The sequence below is a fragment of the Onychomys torridus genome, chromosome 19, assembly GCF_903995425.1.
Source record: "Onychomys torridus chromosome 19, mOncTor1.1, whole genome shotgun sequence".
Taxonomy (NCBI): Eukaryota; Metazoa; Chordata; class Mammalia; order Rodentia; family Cricetidae; genus Onychomys; species Onychomys torridus.
Window position 1 is genome coordinate 59,628,151 of NC_050461.1, and position 14,980 is coordinate 59,643,130.

At 38.6% G+C, this 14,980-nt stretch overlaps 1 protein-coding gene across 24 annotated transcripts in view; it reads left to right on the top strand.

Annotated features, from left to right (window-relative positions):
* Afdn (afadin, adherens junction formation factor) overlaps nt 1-14,980 on the top strand; it is a 132,139-nt gene that overhangs the window by 47,540 nt on the left and 69,619 nt on the right. For all 24 annotated transcript variants that reach the window (XM_036169159.1, XM_036169166.1, XM_036169168.1 and 21 more), the window contains 3 exons: nt 5,974-6,131; nt 11,840-11,951; nt 13,290-13,457. In XM_036169159.1, coding sequence (XP_036025052.1) covers nt 5,974-6,131; nt 11,840-11,951; nt 13,290-13,457 — 438 coding nt within the window. The remainder of the gene's footprint in view (nt 1-5,973; nt 6,132-11,839; nt 11,952-13,289; nt 13,458-14,980) is intronic.

Genomic DNA, 14,980 nt, shown 5'->3' on the forward strand with positions numbered 1-14,980 from the left:
ATTTCTGTGAGATCAATGCCAGCTTGGTCTACAAAGCAAATTCTAGGCCAGTCAGGGCTATGTAGTAAGACCCTGCCTGTCTTTTTCTTTTCTTTTTTTAAAGGATTAGCAGTATGATCCTGAAAATATTTTAAGAGTTTTGTGAAAATTTGTATATGTATGTATATGTGTTTACTTCCAAAGAGATAAGACAGATTGTTGTTTTAACATAGTTAATTCCTATTTATATGACAACATTCTGTGTTGGTTTATACTTGGGATTCTTTTCCTTTTTTTCTCCTTTTTTCTTTTTTTGGGGGGGGGGGGGTGGGGGCTCCTAGACAGGGTTTCTTTGTGTAGCCCTAGTTGTCCTGGAACTCAGTCTGTAGACCAGGCTGCCTTGAGCTCACAGACATCCACCTGCCTCTGCCTCCTGAGTGCTGGAATTAAAGGCACGCACTGCCACTGCCCAGCTGTTTTCTTTAGAGTTTTCCCATTACACAAATAAAATACATTTAGAGGAATGTGGCTTCTGTTACCGTACATGGCAATGCCTGCTGTGCGTAGCACAGGGTTTTCCTGCCTTGTTTCCTCCATAATACCTTGCAGTTGCTTAGTGTTTCTGTAGGAAGTAGATAGGATCAAAAGAGTCGAAATAGTTGAACTATATATTTTTAACTATTTGAATAAAACTTTGATTTAACTAATTGGAAATTGTATCCAGCAAAGAAAATACATGTTATAAAGTAAGAATTCATTATAAAGTAGTTTCACTTCTTAAAAAAAAATTAGGATAAGCATTTTGAGTTTCAGAAAGAAATAACTGTATTAGAGGACTTTATCATTAATCTCACCTTAGCCCCCAAAGTTTAGTCTGATGTCATCCCCTGTGTTTCTTTTGTAGCATTACCTTCCAGGTGCTTGGTACTTGAGTACTACAGTGCTATTCAGAATACTGCGGAGCTAGCTTACTTGATAGTGGGGAGACTCTGATGGTAGGATGTATAAAATTTCTTTACAGACTTCATAACACTAACTTATTTTGAGAAAAATCATTTCATTCTGGACTTTGTTTTTCAAACCCAAGTCTTAATGAAAGGATTTTCCTGCCTCCCCAAGCTGTTGTCACAGCTTGGATACTATGTGTGCAGGAGCTGTTTCTGTTCAGAAGAGACTGTTTCATGCCTGTGTTCAGAGACAGTACCGTTGTCTGTTTCCTTACCAGTCCTTTCAGCTTCATTTGGGGGTAGGCTCCATGAACTGTGTCCTACTCTGCAAGGCTGCCCCATGACTGTATAATATGTTTGACTGCAAGGTTTCACTAGCCCCGAGCCCTGTAGCTCTCTTGCTCTCTTGCTGCCTTAGAATTGTATACTTGTTTCAGCTTTTAGTACCTTGAAACTGAATCTTAATTGGATACTTACAGGAATTATACTAGTGTTAATGATTATAGAAGAAAAAACAAAAACTTCAAGCCAGCTATGGGAGTGCATACCTATAAGCCTAGCAGTATCCTATTTACTTCCTCATTGCTGTGATAAAATACTTCAATGAAAGCAACTTGAAGGGTCTACAGTCTGCTGTGGTGAGGAGCACATGGCAGCATCAGGATAGCATGATCAGCAGCCTGACTGGTCCTATTGCATCTGTACTTAGAAAGCAAAGGATTAACAGAAAATGGGGCTGGGCTAGGAAGCCTCAAAGTTTCCCCAGTGACCAGTTTCCTCCAGTGAGAGTCCACTTTCCTAAAGGTTCAGCAACATCGCCAAACAGCGCTGTCAGCCAGCTGGTGACCAAATGTCCTAACACCTGGAACATTTCACATTCAAACCACAACAGAGGCTGAGAAAGTTTTGGGTCAGCTTGGGCTACATATTAAGATCTGCTCAGAAACAAACACAAAATCGAGGAGAACAAGGGGCTTCTTTGTTTCATAATTATTCTGGCAAGGTACTTTTGAGATGCAAAGGACTTTGCTTAAATGTATAGTCTTGTTCTGTCATGCATCAAAATTTATATACAGAAAAAGAAAAAGTATTTAGAGAGAGCTAGGTGGTGGTGTACACCTTTAATCCCAGCACACAAGAGGTAAAGGCAGGTAGATCTCTGAGTTTAAGGCTAGCCTAGTCTACAGATCAAATTTCCAGGACAGTCAGGGATACACAGAGAAATCCTGTCTCGGAAAAACTTTAAAAAAAAAAAAAAAAAAAAAAAAGATTTAGAGAGACAGAAAAACAAGGAAGAATACTGGTCACGAAAGGAACATGAGAGATACTTATACATGCTAACTACATAACAAGCCTGAAGGAAGGAGTCTAACATGGTTGCTTAAATGAACTTTGGAAAATGAAACCATGGTACCACCTCAGGACTATTCAGGTAGGAGCTCAGAAGTGTGTGAGTCATGAAAGAGACAAGTGACTGAGATGGCAGCTTTGAAGTCACTGGATCAATCATTCTTAGTGACAAAGTGACTTGAATGCAACACTGATGTTTTCAGGAAGAGAGTGAGCTATTGCATGTCAGATGGCCTGGGCCCCTTATTTATTTTCTGTAGTCATGGGTAGTACTTTGATGGAAAAATTCTTTATATTTTGTTAATAAGCTAGCAGAGAGTTTTTTGGGTTTTTTTTTTTTTTTTTTTTTTTTTTTTCTTTTCGAGACAGGGTTTCTCTGTGTAGCTTTGGAGCCTGTCCTGGACTAGCTCTGTAGACCAGGCTGGCCTCGAACTCACAGAGATCCACCTGCCTCTGCCTCCCAAGTGCTGGGATTACAGGCATGCGCCACCACCGCCTGGCTGCCAGCAGAGAGTTTTAAGGTTGGGATGTGGCAACTTTTCTATATAGCCTCATCTTCAGAGTTGGAGAAATTACCATGGAAGCAAAGTGCAGGATGGTTGTGAGGGAACTGTCCTAAAACACAACACAATCATGGAAGTAGTACATCGCCAACATGGATAGACTTGTGACCTCCTAGCCCAGATTGGAAGGCCATAAAGAGCAAGCTGAGGACTACTGAGAGGTCGGAAGCTGTTTCAGGATCTATAATAGACTGGCTTTTACTGAAAATCAGCTTGTGTAGATACTGATTGGCTCTAGAGTGAATAGAGGTTTGAGCGGAAGATGGGTTTCATTTAAGTGTGTTCTATGAGGTGCCGACAAGTTTTACCATGGCTTTAGTTTGGTGACTTGGTGACTAGATGGATCACTGCTTGGCAGTGTCACACAGGAATGGGACACAGGAGTGATCTGAGTGGTGGGGAGGTATTACCACCATGTGTGGCAAAGTCATTGGGTAGAAGTATGTCAGATAAAGACTTACAGCCATTTTTAAGGTAAGCCAACCAGCATTGTAGTATGTAGTTACACCCTCAGTTTCAGGAGACTGAAGCAGGAGGGTTGTTTGTTTGAGGCCAGCCTAGCTATATAATTAGACTGTATCTCAACAATAAAACAAAAGCCGATCTTTGCTAAGAACAGTTACTTTTTTATAAGGTTGCAAATAGTGAAGAAAATAGTCTATTAAAGATTCAAGTATTTGAACTAAGCATGTAACTTAGTATTAGTACTTCTTGTGTGTATAAGTCCAAAAATATACATTGGTTAAAGAAGTTTTTCCAGCATAGTGGAGTGGCTCATGCCTATAATTCCAACACCTGGAAGCCTGAGGCAGGAGGATTGCCACAAACCGGAGGTCAGCCTAGGCTACAGACTGAGTCCAGGCTAGTCTGTGCTACAGATTATGACCACATCTCAGAGCAAAACAGAACAGAAAGAGAATGAGCAAAGGAAAAAAAAAATCCCTGGTATAAGGAAGAGAAAAAGCAGAAAATCAAAGCAGAACTTAACTATCAAAGACTTTTTTTTTTTTGTTTTTTTTTTTTGTTTTTTTTTTTTTTGAGACAGGGTTTCTCTGTAGCTTTGGAGCCTGTCCTGGACTAGCTCCGTAGACCAGGCTGGCCTCGAACTCACAGAGATCCACCTGCCTATGCCTCCCGAGTGCTGGGATTACAGGCGTGTGCCACCACTGCCTGGCAAAATCAGACCATTTTAATGTATATCACCCAAGAATCTCTAGTAAACTCAATATTAGGAAAGTAGCAGTTTACTAAAGAAGTCAACAATTCAATATTTTTGTCAGCTTTTTAAAGAAAGGTTTATAATAGTTTGTGTGTATATTCATGCAAGTATGTGCTGCTGCCTAGAGGCCAAAAGAAGGAGTTGAGCGTCTCCAGAGTTGTGAGCTGCCCATGTGCTGCTGGGAAATGAACTAAAATAGCAGCAAGAGCTCTTAACCACTGAGCCATTCCTCCTGCCCCGGTTTTGTCTGTTTTAATAAGTCCCTGAGAAAAGTGTACCCTGATAGCTAACCTACTGTGGCTGTGTGCTAGTCTTTGAGACTGGAGACGGGGCATTCAGGGGTACCACCACTTATCTGAGCATGGTGACAGAGGCTGTAACTTTTCTAGGACTTGCCCTCAAAGTTTTAATGATGCAACTTTCATATCCTTAGCTGTATTTTGGAAGCTGATGAGGCATCCAGGCTCACACAAGCTTTGCTCCTGAACTTGTAAAGCATTTTAAAACACTTTTAAACAAGAGGTATATTCATATTTTATGATGTCTTCAAAGTGTAGCTGATCCAAAAAGTGCCTAATGTATTTCATTTAGTTGAGTTGATTTTTAAATTAAAATTTTCTTGCTGAATTTCTATTGTGTTGCTGATTCTCTGTTTGTTTTAAATTTTACTTACTTGATTTTGTATATGCACATGTAAGTGCAAGTGCACACATGCACAAGTACACATGTGAAAATCAGAAGCAATTCTCTGGAATTGTTTCTCTCCTGCTACCTTGTAGAATCTGGGCACAAGGTTATTAGGTTTGCAAGTGTCTCTACCTCTGAGCCATCTCACCAGCCCATGACACTCACACTGTTTTATATTGCTATCTTTGTCTCCTATATCCTGAATTGATTTCCTTCCTTCCTTCATCTGGTTCATTTGTTTCCTCTTGAAATTATTGATGGTTTTTACAAGTAGACTTTTGATGTCCAGTATTTCAATCATTTCATTATCTTCAGGTTTAGATATTGAGGAGTTAGCAGGGTTTTGTAGGCATTGTATTTTTCTACTTTTCTATATTTCTTGTGTTTCTGTTCTAACATTGTGCAAATATACTGCCTTGGTTCAGGGATTCTTTCTTCTTATTCTGTTGCTGTTGTTAAGACAGGGTCTCACTGTGTAGCTCTGGCTGTCCTGGAACTTATGTAGACCAAGATGGCCTTGAACTCACAGATCCATCTGCCTCTGCCTCCTGCGTGCTGGGAGTTAAGGCTTGTGTCTTAACTTCACCATACCTGGCTTCGTTCAGGGTTTCTTAATCTTGAGTTATTAATAGAAAAGAGATTATGAGAGTCAAATTGACAATAATGTGGCATATGTATATTTCAACTAAGAAGGGAACATACAAACAAGAGCACACCTGAGGAAGTCCCAGTCCCCTTCCTATTTCCAGGTCTTTAAATACTTTATACCCACATAGAACATTTAGTTTGTAGTGCCTAGGATTGAAATAGCCCCACCATGGTGGCATGGAATCCCTCATGGAAGTCTTTGGACTTGAGTACCTGAGGTCTTCTTATTTCTAGGTCACTTTTAAAATATTGGTTTGTTTAGTGGAACTAATACTTTGCTTCAGATGAAAGTTAAAAAGTAGAGGTGGAGGAAATAGGTCTTGTAGTTTACAGGTGGTTGAGCAAGCTGAGAACAGGGAAAGGTGGGAGCAGTAGAAGAGAACTGTACCACAGACAGACTCTGGAACCCTTCCTTCCCATTTTCCCTGTAGGAGAAGCCAGCCCCAGGCCGGTAGTGTATGTTTGTACTACTGCAGTTGGTGTTTCAGTGCCTTTTTGTAAGTGATTGGGGATGTTTGCAGCCTCTGCTACTGACTTAAAATGAAGATGAACTCAAAGATGTCAAAAAAATGTTTTCCAGGTGGGACGTTGAGAATATATGCAGACAGTTTAAAACCTAATATTCCATACAAGACAATCCTGCTGTCTACTACAGATTCTGCAGACTTTGCTGTAGCAGAGTCTTTGGAGAAGTATGGTCTGGAGAAGGAGAATCCCAAGGACTACTGCATTGCCCGGGTATGAACTGTGATTATTCATGCTAAGACTTTGCATTTAAAGGAAATTTTTTTTTTTTTTTTTTTTTTAAATTTTAGTGTGTGTGTGTTTACTCAGATACATGACCCCCCTCTACTTACATACACACACAGGAATAATAAATGTAGTAAAAAGTAATATATATTCTTTTGTTGTTGTTGTTTTTTGTTTTTTTGTTTTTCCGAGACAGGGTTTCTCTGTAGCTTTGGAGCCTGTCCTGGATCTCACTTTGTAGACCAGGCTGTCCTCGAACTCACTGAGATCCACCTGCCTCTCCCTCCCGAGTGCTGGGATTACAGGCGTACACCACCGTCAGCTGGCTATATTCTTTTTATAAATATTTATTTATAAAAAAAGATAAATTGAATAAAACATAGCCCAAAGTTTTACCAAAAGATAAGCTTATCATTAACGTTTTGATATATATTCTTACAATTTTTAATATATATATATTGTATGAGTCAGAGTTACAGAAGAATATAACCAATTTATTTATGTGTAATTATATAATATATAAATAAAATAGTCTCACAGTGCTTGCTCAGTGTTGGAGATTCAGAGAACCTGATGGCTGTTCAGTCCAAGATGTGGGGGATCTGTATATGCAGAGGGTCCACTTTGAAGGTAAAGACCTGATAGCTCCCTGGAGAGTCAGCTGCTCTGGTCCTCTATTGAAAGACTTGAGGAAGCTGGGATAGCATGTCCACGGGCAGTGGCTGCCGTGATAGAAGCACATGTCCACAAAGACTGAGGCTTACATATGGCGTTTGCCTTCTACCTCTTCCCTTTGGTTTCATCTGATCCCCCAGCCTGTTGGCACCACATTCAGGGTTGATCTTCCTCACTTCAGTTGGTAGGTCAGCCAGCGGTGAAAATGCACTTACAGCATACTCGGCGGAGTGCTTTACTAATCTCTCAATCCAGTGTAGTTGACATTCAGGATCAGCCATCAGAGGTAACATAATTGTATTTATATTAAAATCTGATTTAATAATCACCTGTGACTTCTCAGAGGTACTTTACCTATCTATGACTCTAGTTATCAAGGAATATAGTAATTGTTTATATCCTAGAATTGATTTTGTAACATTAAAAATACAACACAGCAGACTTTCTATTTAGCCATAAACTAGTTAGAAATCCTTAGTCTCTGAGTCAGTTTTAATTGTCTACTTATTTACTGCATTATTTGTCCAATTAAACTGACAGTAGTTTGTGTTTTGCTTTGGAAAGAAGGGTTAATTTTGGCTTGTGGTTTGAGGGTGCAGTTCATTGTGGTAGGAATGCATGGCAGCCAGACTATGTGGCAGCTGCTCATATTTTATCCAGTCAAGAAACCAAGATAGCGCTGTGTTCTATTACAGCAAGTGATTTAAAAAGGAGGGGTGTGTGTGTGTGTGTGTGTGTGTGTGTGTGTGTGTGTGTGTATGTATGTGTGTATGTGTGTATGTATGTGTGTGTATGTGCGCGTGCACACACATGCAAGAGTGGAGGAGCAGTCTCTTAACTGAATCTGGAGCTCAGTGTCTTGGCTAGGCTGGCCTGTGGGCTTCAGGATGCTCCTGTGTCCTTTGCCCCCAAGCACTGAGGTTATAGACATGTGCTATCATGCCTGTTTATTTAGTTTTTTTTTTTTTTTAATATTTTTATTCTTTAAGTATTTCTTGAATGCATATAATGTACTTTAATCATATTTACCCCCCCATACCCCCTAACTCTTCTAACTCCTCCCAGATTGTTCTCTACCCCCTTTCAATTTTATGTTCCTGCTTTTTTTCTTTTAAAAATAACCCACTGTGTTCAATTTGTGTTTCAAATATGTTTGCTCATGGGCGTGAAGCCATCAACTAAGCATGGTCAGTCTACCATGGACCATCATTTCCTTAAAGAAAGCTGACTGTCCCTTCTCCAGCAGTCATAGCTTGTCCATACCTCATTAGCTGTGGGTGGGGGCTTAGGAGCCGTCCTATTCTGTGATGGGATGTTGACTCCTCATCTTCTGCAGACAACAGCAGCTCCTGTGAGTTCATGAATTTGGGGTCCTGTACTGTTGAGAAGACACTCTTTCAGGAAACTTTGTCCACTGAGCCATCTTTCTGGCTCGTTCCTTTTAATTTTTATTTTAGCTTCTATATTTAAATCAGTATGTTCATTTTAAGTGAATGTTTATTTTGATTTTTTTCTTTTATTGGGATACCCAGTTGATCCAGCAGCATTGCAGAAAGGCTTTGTTTTCTCTCTCTCCCTCTGAATACTTTGTTCAGTCCCTTGCTTTCATTTGTATATGGGTCAGTTCATGTGCTGCACTCTTTGTTGATCTATATATTTTTTTGGCCTGTACTTTCAATGTCTAGCATCTGAAATTTGGAATTGCTCAATTGTTTGACAAAGTGAGGTTTTTATATAAATCTTTGATAACTAATATTCCATGGAACTACATTGCTCTAGGATAATGGACTTCATAACCTTTCCGTCTTCTTAAACTGAGTAGCTTGTAACCATTTTATCTGGGGCCTAGAGTCATAACAGCAGACTGTGAGCTTTATTGGTAGCCCTTTTTGAGGCTGATTTCTCTGGAGGAATGCCTTTACTTTTGGCCTTCTGCCCTAACCTGACCAGCTTTCTTCAGCAAGCTTAGGCAGCCTAGTTAATCATTTACTTGAGTTAGAAATGCATTATATTCTCAGCTTGCGTAGTAAACTGTAGCTGTTTCACAGTCTGCATTCATTGTTTCTATTTAGATAACTGTTTGTTAAGTATTTAAGGTCTTCTTTTCTGTTTGTTATCTATTCTGCTAGAATACAAAGTTAAGAACTCCCCCTAGAAGAGCTTATCATAATGGAGGGAGACCAGAAGGCCAAGAAGTAGAACAGAAACGGGGTCTTCAGACTCGCATGTGGCCTGGTCGGTGAGCTCTTAGTACACCCAGGCACCTAAAAAATTGTGGCCTAAAAAATGAGTGACACAGATAGAGGCAAAAGAGAAAATTGTAGGTCAGGTCTTGAAGCGGTTGGATACTAAATTTAATTAAAAATGCTAATGAAAAAGATGAGGTTAGCATAGGGATATTATTATTCCTTTCGTTTAAAGCTAATTGGAAGCCTTGTAGATAGGAATAGTAGATTTCTACAGAATTGTTTGCCCTGTTTTATGTGTAAGCACAATGATAGGTTTGCACACTAAGGTCTGTTGTGTTACAAAGTTGAAACCAGTGGCTTGGCTTCTTTTACTTCTTTACACTGAGTCAGAGTGAAGAGAGAGTGTAAACTCAGCAGAGTGTCTGTAGAGGCATCAATCACATTCTTCTCCCATGTAGTCTTGCTGTGGGAGGACCCTTTTCTACGCTGTGAATGTACATCCAGCCTCACAAAATACTACAGCCAAGACTTAACAATATTCTAAATTTTCTCAGGGTTGGTTCCCATAAGATTACCAGTGCTCCCAGTCAGCAGGAAGTAGTCTAGAGAACTATACCCAAATTCCTAAAATATTGTTTATGAATGTTTTCATTTAAGGGGGGGTTGGTTATAAATTGTTATTGGTCATAGTTAATCACTTTCTAAAGAAGGGTGGATATGATATAGAAATGGGGGGGGAAAGTAGATTATTATAATTTATAAAAGGGGTAGTTTATTGAATAAAAAAAAACTTATTCTCAAAATACTTTACATTGGTATAGATTTTAGTTTATTGATACAAATTTAAAGTCAATTTTGTTGTTTTGTATGTATATTTCTACTCTTGTTTAAGGTATTGTGTTTATATACCTCACTTAAAAATGTAACATATAATTAAGAAATACAGATTAATAGTCATCTATAATAGTCAACCTGTAGACATGTTAGTTAGAGATATATTCCAAATAGATAGGTAATCTTCAAACACTTCAAAGACCTACAGAATATGGCATTTAAAATGTTTTAATAACTTAGAATTCTTTTGATGTGAGACCCATCTGCTCCTGGCAGTACTGATCTACTCCTGAGAGGATGGTGGGTACTAAAGATCCTCCATATGGAGTTTGTTTTCTTTGTGGCAAAACTGGCCTTTTGGGCCAGAAACTGCTCTTGCCTCAACTGCTGACAGTAGCCCGCTGTCCAGTTTGGATGAGCAGGACACAAAGAAAAGCAACTGCCAAACCTTGCCAAGACAGAGTAGAACAGTCCTTCACATTTTCCTGCTTCTGAAAAGGGTTTGTCAGATATTCTAGGCCTATGGCCAAAGTTGGATGCCCCATTGTTGCAGAGAAACCTTGGGTGGCTGTCCAGGCAGCCAGCTGTCTCTGTCATTTCTTGCATTTTGGGGAAGTTACTTGTCTGCACTCCCTGCTTACTCAGGTAATACTATTTTCCTTTTCAAGTCTTTGATGGTGTTGAAAACTAGATAATTGTAGTTTCCTTCATTATGATAAAGGATAAATTAGATATAAAACTTACTCTCACTAAGATAGGATAGATAATTGAATGTTTTCTCTGATTTTGTCAAGTACAAAAAAATAGACTAGATATTGTAACTGTAATTCTTGCTTGATAACTATTTTTTATTTGTAATTTTTACTATGTTAAAGTTAAAACCTTCCTTTTTGATTAGACAGAAAGTGGGGAATGCTATGGAAGGAAGGACCCTTCTGTACACTGTGAATGTATGTTGCTCTCATGGATTGGTAATAAAAGCTTATTGGCCTGTAGCCAGGTGGGATAAGGTTGGGCAGTAGAAGCAAACTGAGGATGATGGGAAGGAGAAAGACAGAGTCAGGAGATGCCAGCGAGCCACCAGGGCAACAAGATGTAATAGAGAACAGGTAACGCTACAAAGCCACGTGGCAAAATATACATTAATAGAAATGGGTTAATTTAAATTGTAGGAGCTAGTTAATAATATGCCTGAATAGGCCAAATAGTTTGTAATTAATATTAAGCCTCTGAATGATTTTATAAAAGTGGCTGTGGGGCTGGGTGGTATAGAAAAGCTTCTGTTTACACAGTTTTCTTGAGTGAACAAGAAGAAGGCTATAGTAAAGATGCATAGTAAACAGTAACAGCATCATTAAGAGTACAGTGAGCACAATATCATCAAACAGTTGTCTGAAAAGAGTTGTTGAATGTTTATGTAATATACCTAAACACTCTACTTAAAATCAAGCTATGCAGTTATTTACAATAAAAATTATTTTGAGTTGTTAAGTACATTAAAGATTTCAGATTATATGAATTTGCTTTATAAATATTTGCCTGAATTGAAAGATGGAGTAGGGACTGGACTGCAGAGGACTGCGGTAGAGGAGTTACCTTTCCTTAGGAAATTGCTTGAAGGTTCACTATTCTATGTGTTTTTTCCATGTGAAAATTTGTAATAAACAAATGCAAATAGTTCAGTTCTTAAGAGCCAGGTGAAAAAAAATTTCCCAGTTCTTTGTCCACATAAGCTTTTTGTTTGAAGCCATTTCCTATGCTTTGTTAATTTTTTTTTCAGTGCTTGATGAGTGGTTTTTGTTGTTGTTTTGTTTGTTTGCTCATTCAGAGCAGTACTTTCGAGATAGGTATGGGGCTGTATCAGTGCTTAGAAACCAGGAAGATCATAAGTTTGAAGCCAGCATGGGTCATAGAGTAAGACCAAAAGCTAACAACAATACTTCTTTTGAGCACTTGCTGATTTGCTTTTGTATTCATTGTTCATTACTTTTTCATTAGGTTATGCTTCCTCCTGGAGCCCAGCATTCTGATGAAAGAGGTGCTAAGGAAGTTGTTCTTGATGATGATGAGTGTCCTTTACAAATCTTCAGGGAATGGCCAAGTGACAAAGGTAGAAGGTTTCCTCAGTAGTCCACCTCTCAGATTTCTGCCAGTTCTCCTTCATCGGACGACAGGGGAAATGTATGGGATGGGGCTTGGCTGCAGTTAGCCAGTTTTTTCATAGACTTGCTGGGCATTTCCTTGATGGTACCTTTGCCTGTGGAACCACACTCCGCTCATTTGAGTGTCCTGTGCCGATGACATGGCAGGTGAAATGCCACCAGACTATTAGCAGTGGAAGACCATTGTTATCGGTATTGACTATATGAGTTGTGTGGTATTTGAGCAAGTTTGTTGGATAGGGAAAGTACCCTACAACCCTAAAGTTTGTCCAGTAATACAATCACTTCAGATATAGGTTGAGCAATATTTACTGGAAATACTCAGAACCCAGAAGTGTTTGAGATTTCGGGACTTTTTTGACTTGAGTGTTTTTGCCTTCATAATGAGATACTTTGAAGGTGGATACAAGTCTAAGCCTCCCCTTCTTTTGTGTTTTGTACACACCTAACCTGCGTGTAATTGAGCCCATATGTTTCCATGTATTGGTGTTTGACCTGCTCCCTGTCATGAGGTCTGTTTTCATTATATCATGTTGGAAATTGTAGCATTTTGGATTTCAGGTGTTTGGCTTAGGGATGTTCAACTTGTGATGTGTGCATATTTGTCAGTGTTCAAACATTTTCCCTATTTCATAGCAGCAAAGTGTTTAAAGCTATGTTTTTGATGAAGTATAGTTTCTAATGTTAAGATTAAGATTAGTGAGTGCCTTTATATTAATGAAGACATAAAAATCCTTCCTAGTCTTATGTAATAAACATATTGCATTTGATAATTTAAAAATACAAAAAAATACTCTAAGAATAAGTGCATTTCTAGTTTTTTTAAAATACTTACTCTGCACTATTCTAGACAGTTATAAAAGTTGATCCTCATTTTGAAAGTTGTTTTGAATTTTGAGTTAATTTAATCATTTGAATTAAATAAAAATCAGGTCAGCTGAGATGTTTGTGTATGTGTATTTGTGTGTGAACATTGATATCTACAAGTGCAAGTTCATTTATTTTTAAAATAACCTGCTGTTTACTAGCACATGCTGTCTTTTGATAGTAGCTGTCAGTTAAAATAATCCCTGCATGTTGCTTGTTTAGGGTTTTTCAGAGCACACCAGGAGACTAGTTCATCCTTCACTGAGTAAGATTATCAATTTGGGTGAGCCATGCTCTTGTACTCCTTGGCAGATGTTATTAAAACATGTCTTTTTGGTAACGGTGGGCTAATGGCTGTTAGTTAGTGGTCCTCACCCCCAGGTCTGCTCAGTTGTTAATTACCATTGTTGCCACTCCAGGGATTTTGGTCTTTCAGTTGAAAAGGAGACCACCGGACTACATCCCAAAGAAAATGAAGAAGCATGTTGAAGGGAAGCCGCCGAAGGGCAAGGATAGAGCTGATGGGTCTGGCTATGGCTCTGCTCTTCCTCCTGAGAAGCTACCCTACTTAGTAGAGTTAAGCCCAGGTGAGAAAGCTGGTAGATCAGGAAATGTATGTTTTTAGCTTAAATGTTTCTACTTTTTAATATATTATTTTTAAGTGTCCATTTACTTGAAAAGTTTAACATTCATAAAATTTATTTTTTTTAAAGCTAAAAATACTTAAGGCCACAGAATACATTAATGCATGCATAAAAATAAAGTTCACATGAACAAAAGTGAATCTACCACAGGCTTTAAAGTAATGAATAGCATTTAAAAGTTTTAAGTAATCAGTTACTTTTAAGAAAAACTTCCCAAAGTAACTTTAGTTCCTAGTTCCTAGTTCATCTTCTAGGAACAAATTGAAATTTACTCTTCCTGTAGCCAATCTGTGTGTATTTGTATGAGGGAGAGATTGTGCTCTTATTTATGATGTATGTACAGTGTTCAAAAGGAATGTTCTTACATTTAACAGTTTGTCTTTGAAACCTCTTAGTAACTAGTAGAATGTTTTAAAGTAACATCATAAATTCATATTAGCCTTCTAATTATATCACATAGAATTTTTACAGCTAAAGATGTTGCCATAACTTAGTCATCAGATAGACAAATACACTGACATTCTTTTAAGTGTTTCATATATACACACATCCCCACGTAGTATGTATTTGCATATATGTGCTCTACATGACATTTACCAGTCAGCTAAAATTATATCATTTCTAATTTTGCTAAGATGTGACCTGTATTATTGAATACTATGAAGATATTCCATCCACCTCCTCCTAGTTAGGAACCAAAGTAAAAGCCAGTTAGTGATTATAGGAAAATAGCTTAAAAAGAATGCATTAATTACATAAATAATATATGGTTCCTTGGGCAGGTTTTTTTCCTCTCTCCTTTGGTTTCTAATGTTCGTTTTTATTTCTGAGGTTGCTTAAGTTGCTGGCTATTATAACTAACTAGAGGTTAGATTGGGTCTTTGTGGTGGAACAATCTTAGGAGACAGCTGAGTTACGTTGATGCAGACTGAAATGGTAGTGTTTCGAAAGCCACTGTAATGCACTGCGGCTGTGGCAGTGTGCTTCAGGGGATAGTTTTATATTTAATTCTGCTGGAGGGCCTGTTTTCATTGCTAAGCAGTTTGTGAGGAACTTATCACTGCTGCTTTGTCCTTGGGTCTCTGACTGGGAAGTTGATCTTAAGTTTTGTTTTTCATTGTAAATTGGAGACATCCTTGTGTTACTGTCTGTAATGTAAAGAAAGCTTTGGTGCTTGTTTATCTAAGCAAAGAAGAGCAACCGTTTTTAACTGAAAATTTATAGGCTGTGTTTCAAGTATGGGTCTTTAATGGTTCATTAAAATGTTGCATCAGAGCCAGGCAGTGGTGGCGCACACCTTTAATCCCAGAAAATCGGGAGGCAGAGGCAGGCGGGTCTCTGTGAGTTGGAGGCCAGCCTGGTCTACAAAGTGAATCCAGGACAGCCAGGGCTACACAGAGGAACCCTGTCATGGGAGGGAAATGCTGCATTGGTTGTAGAGCTTATGTTTGACAGTTGAAGAGTCT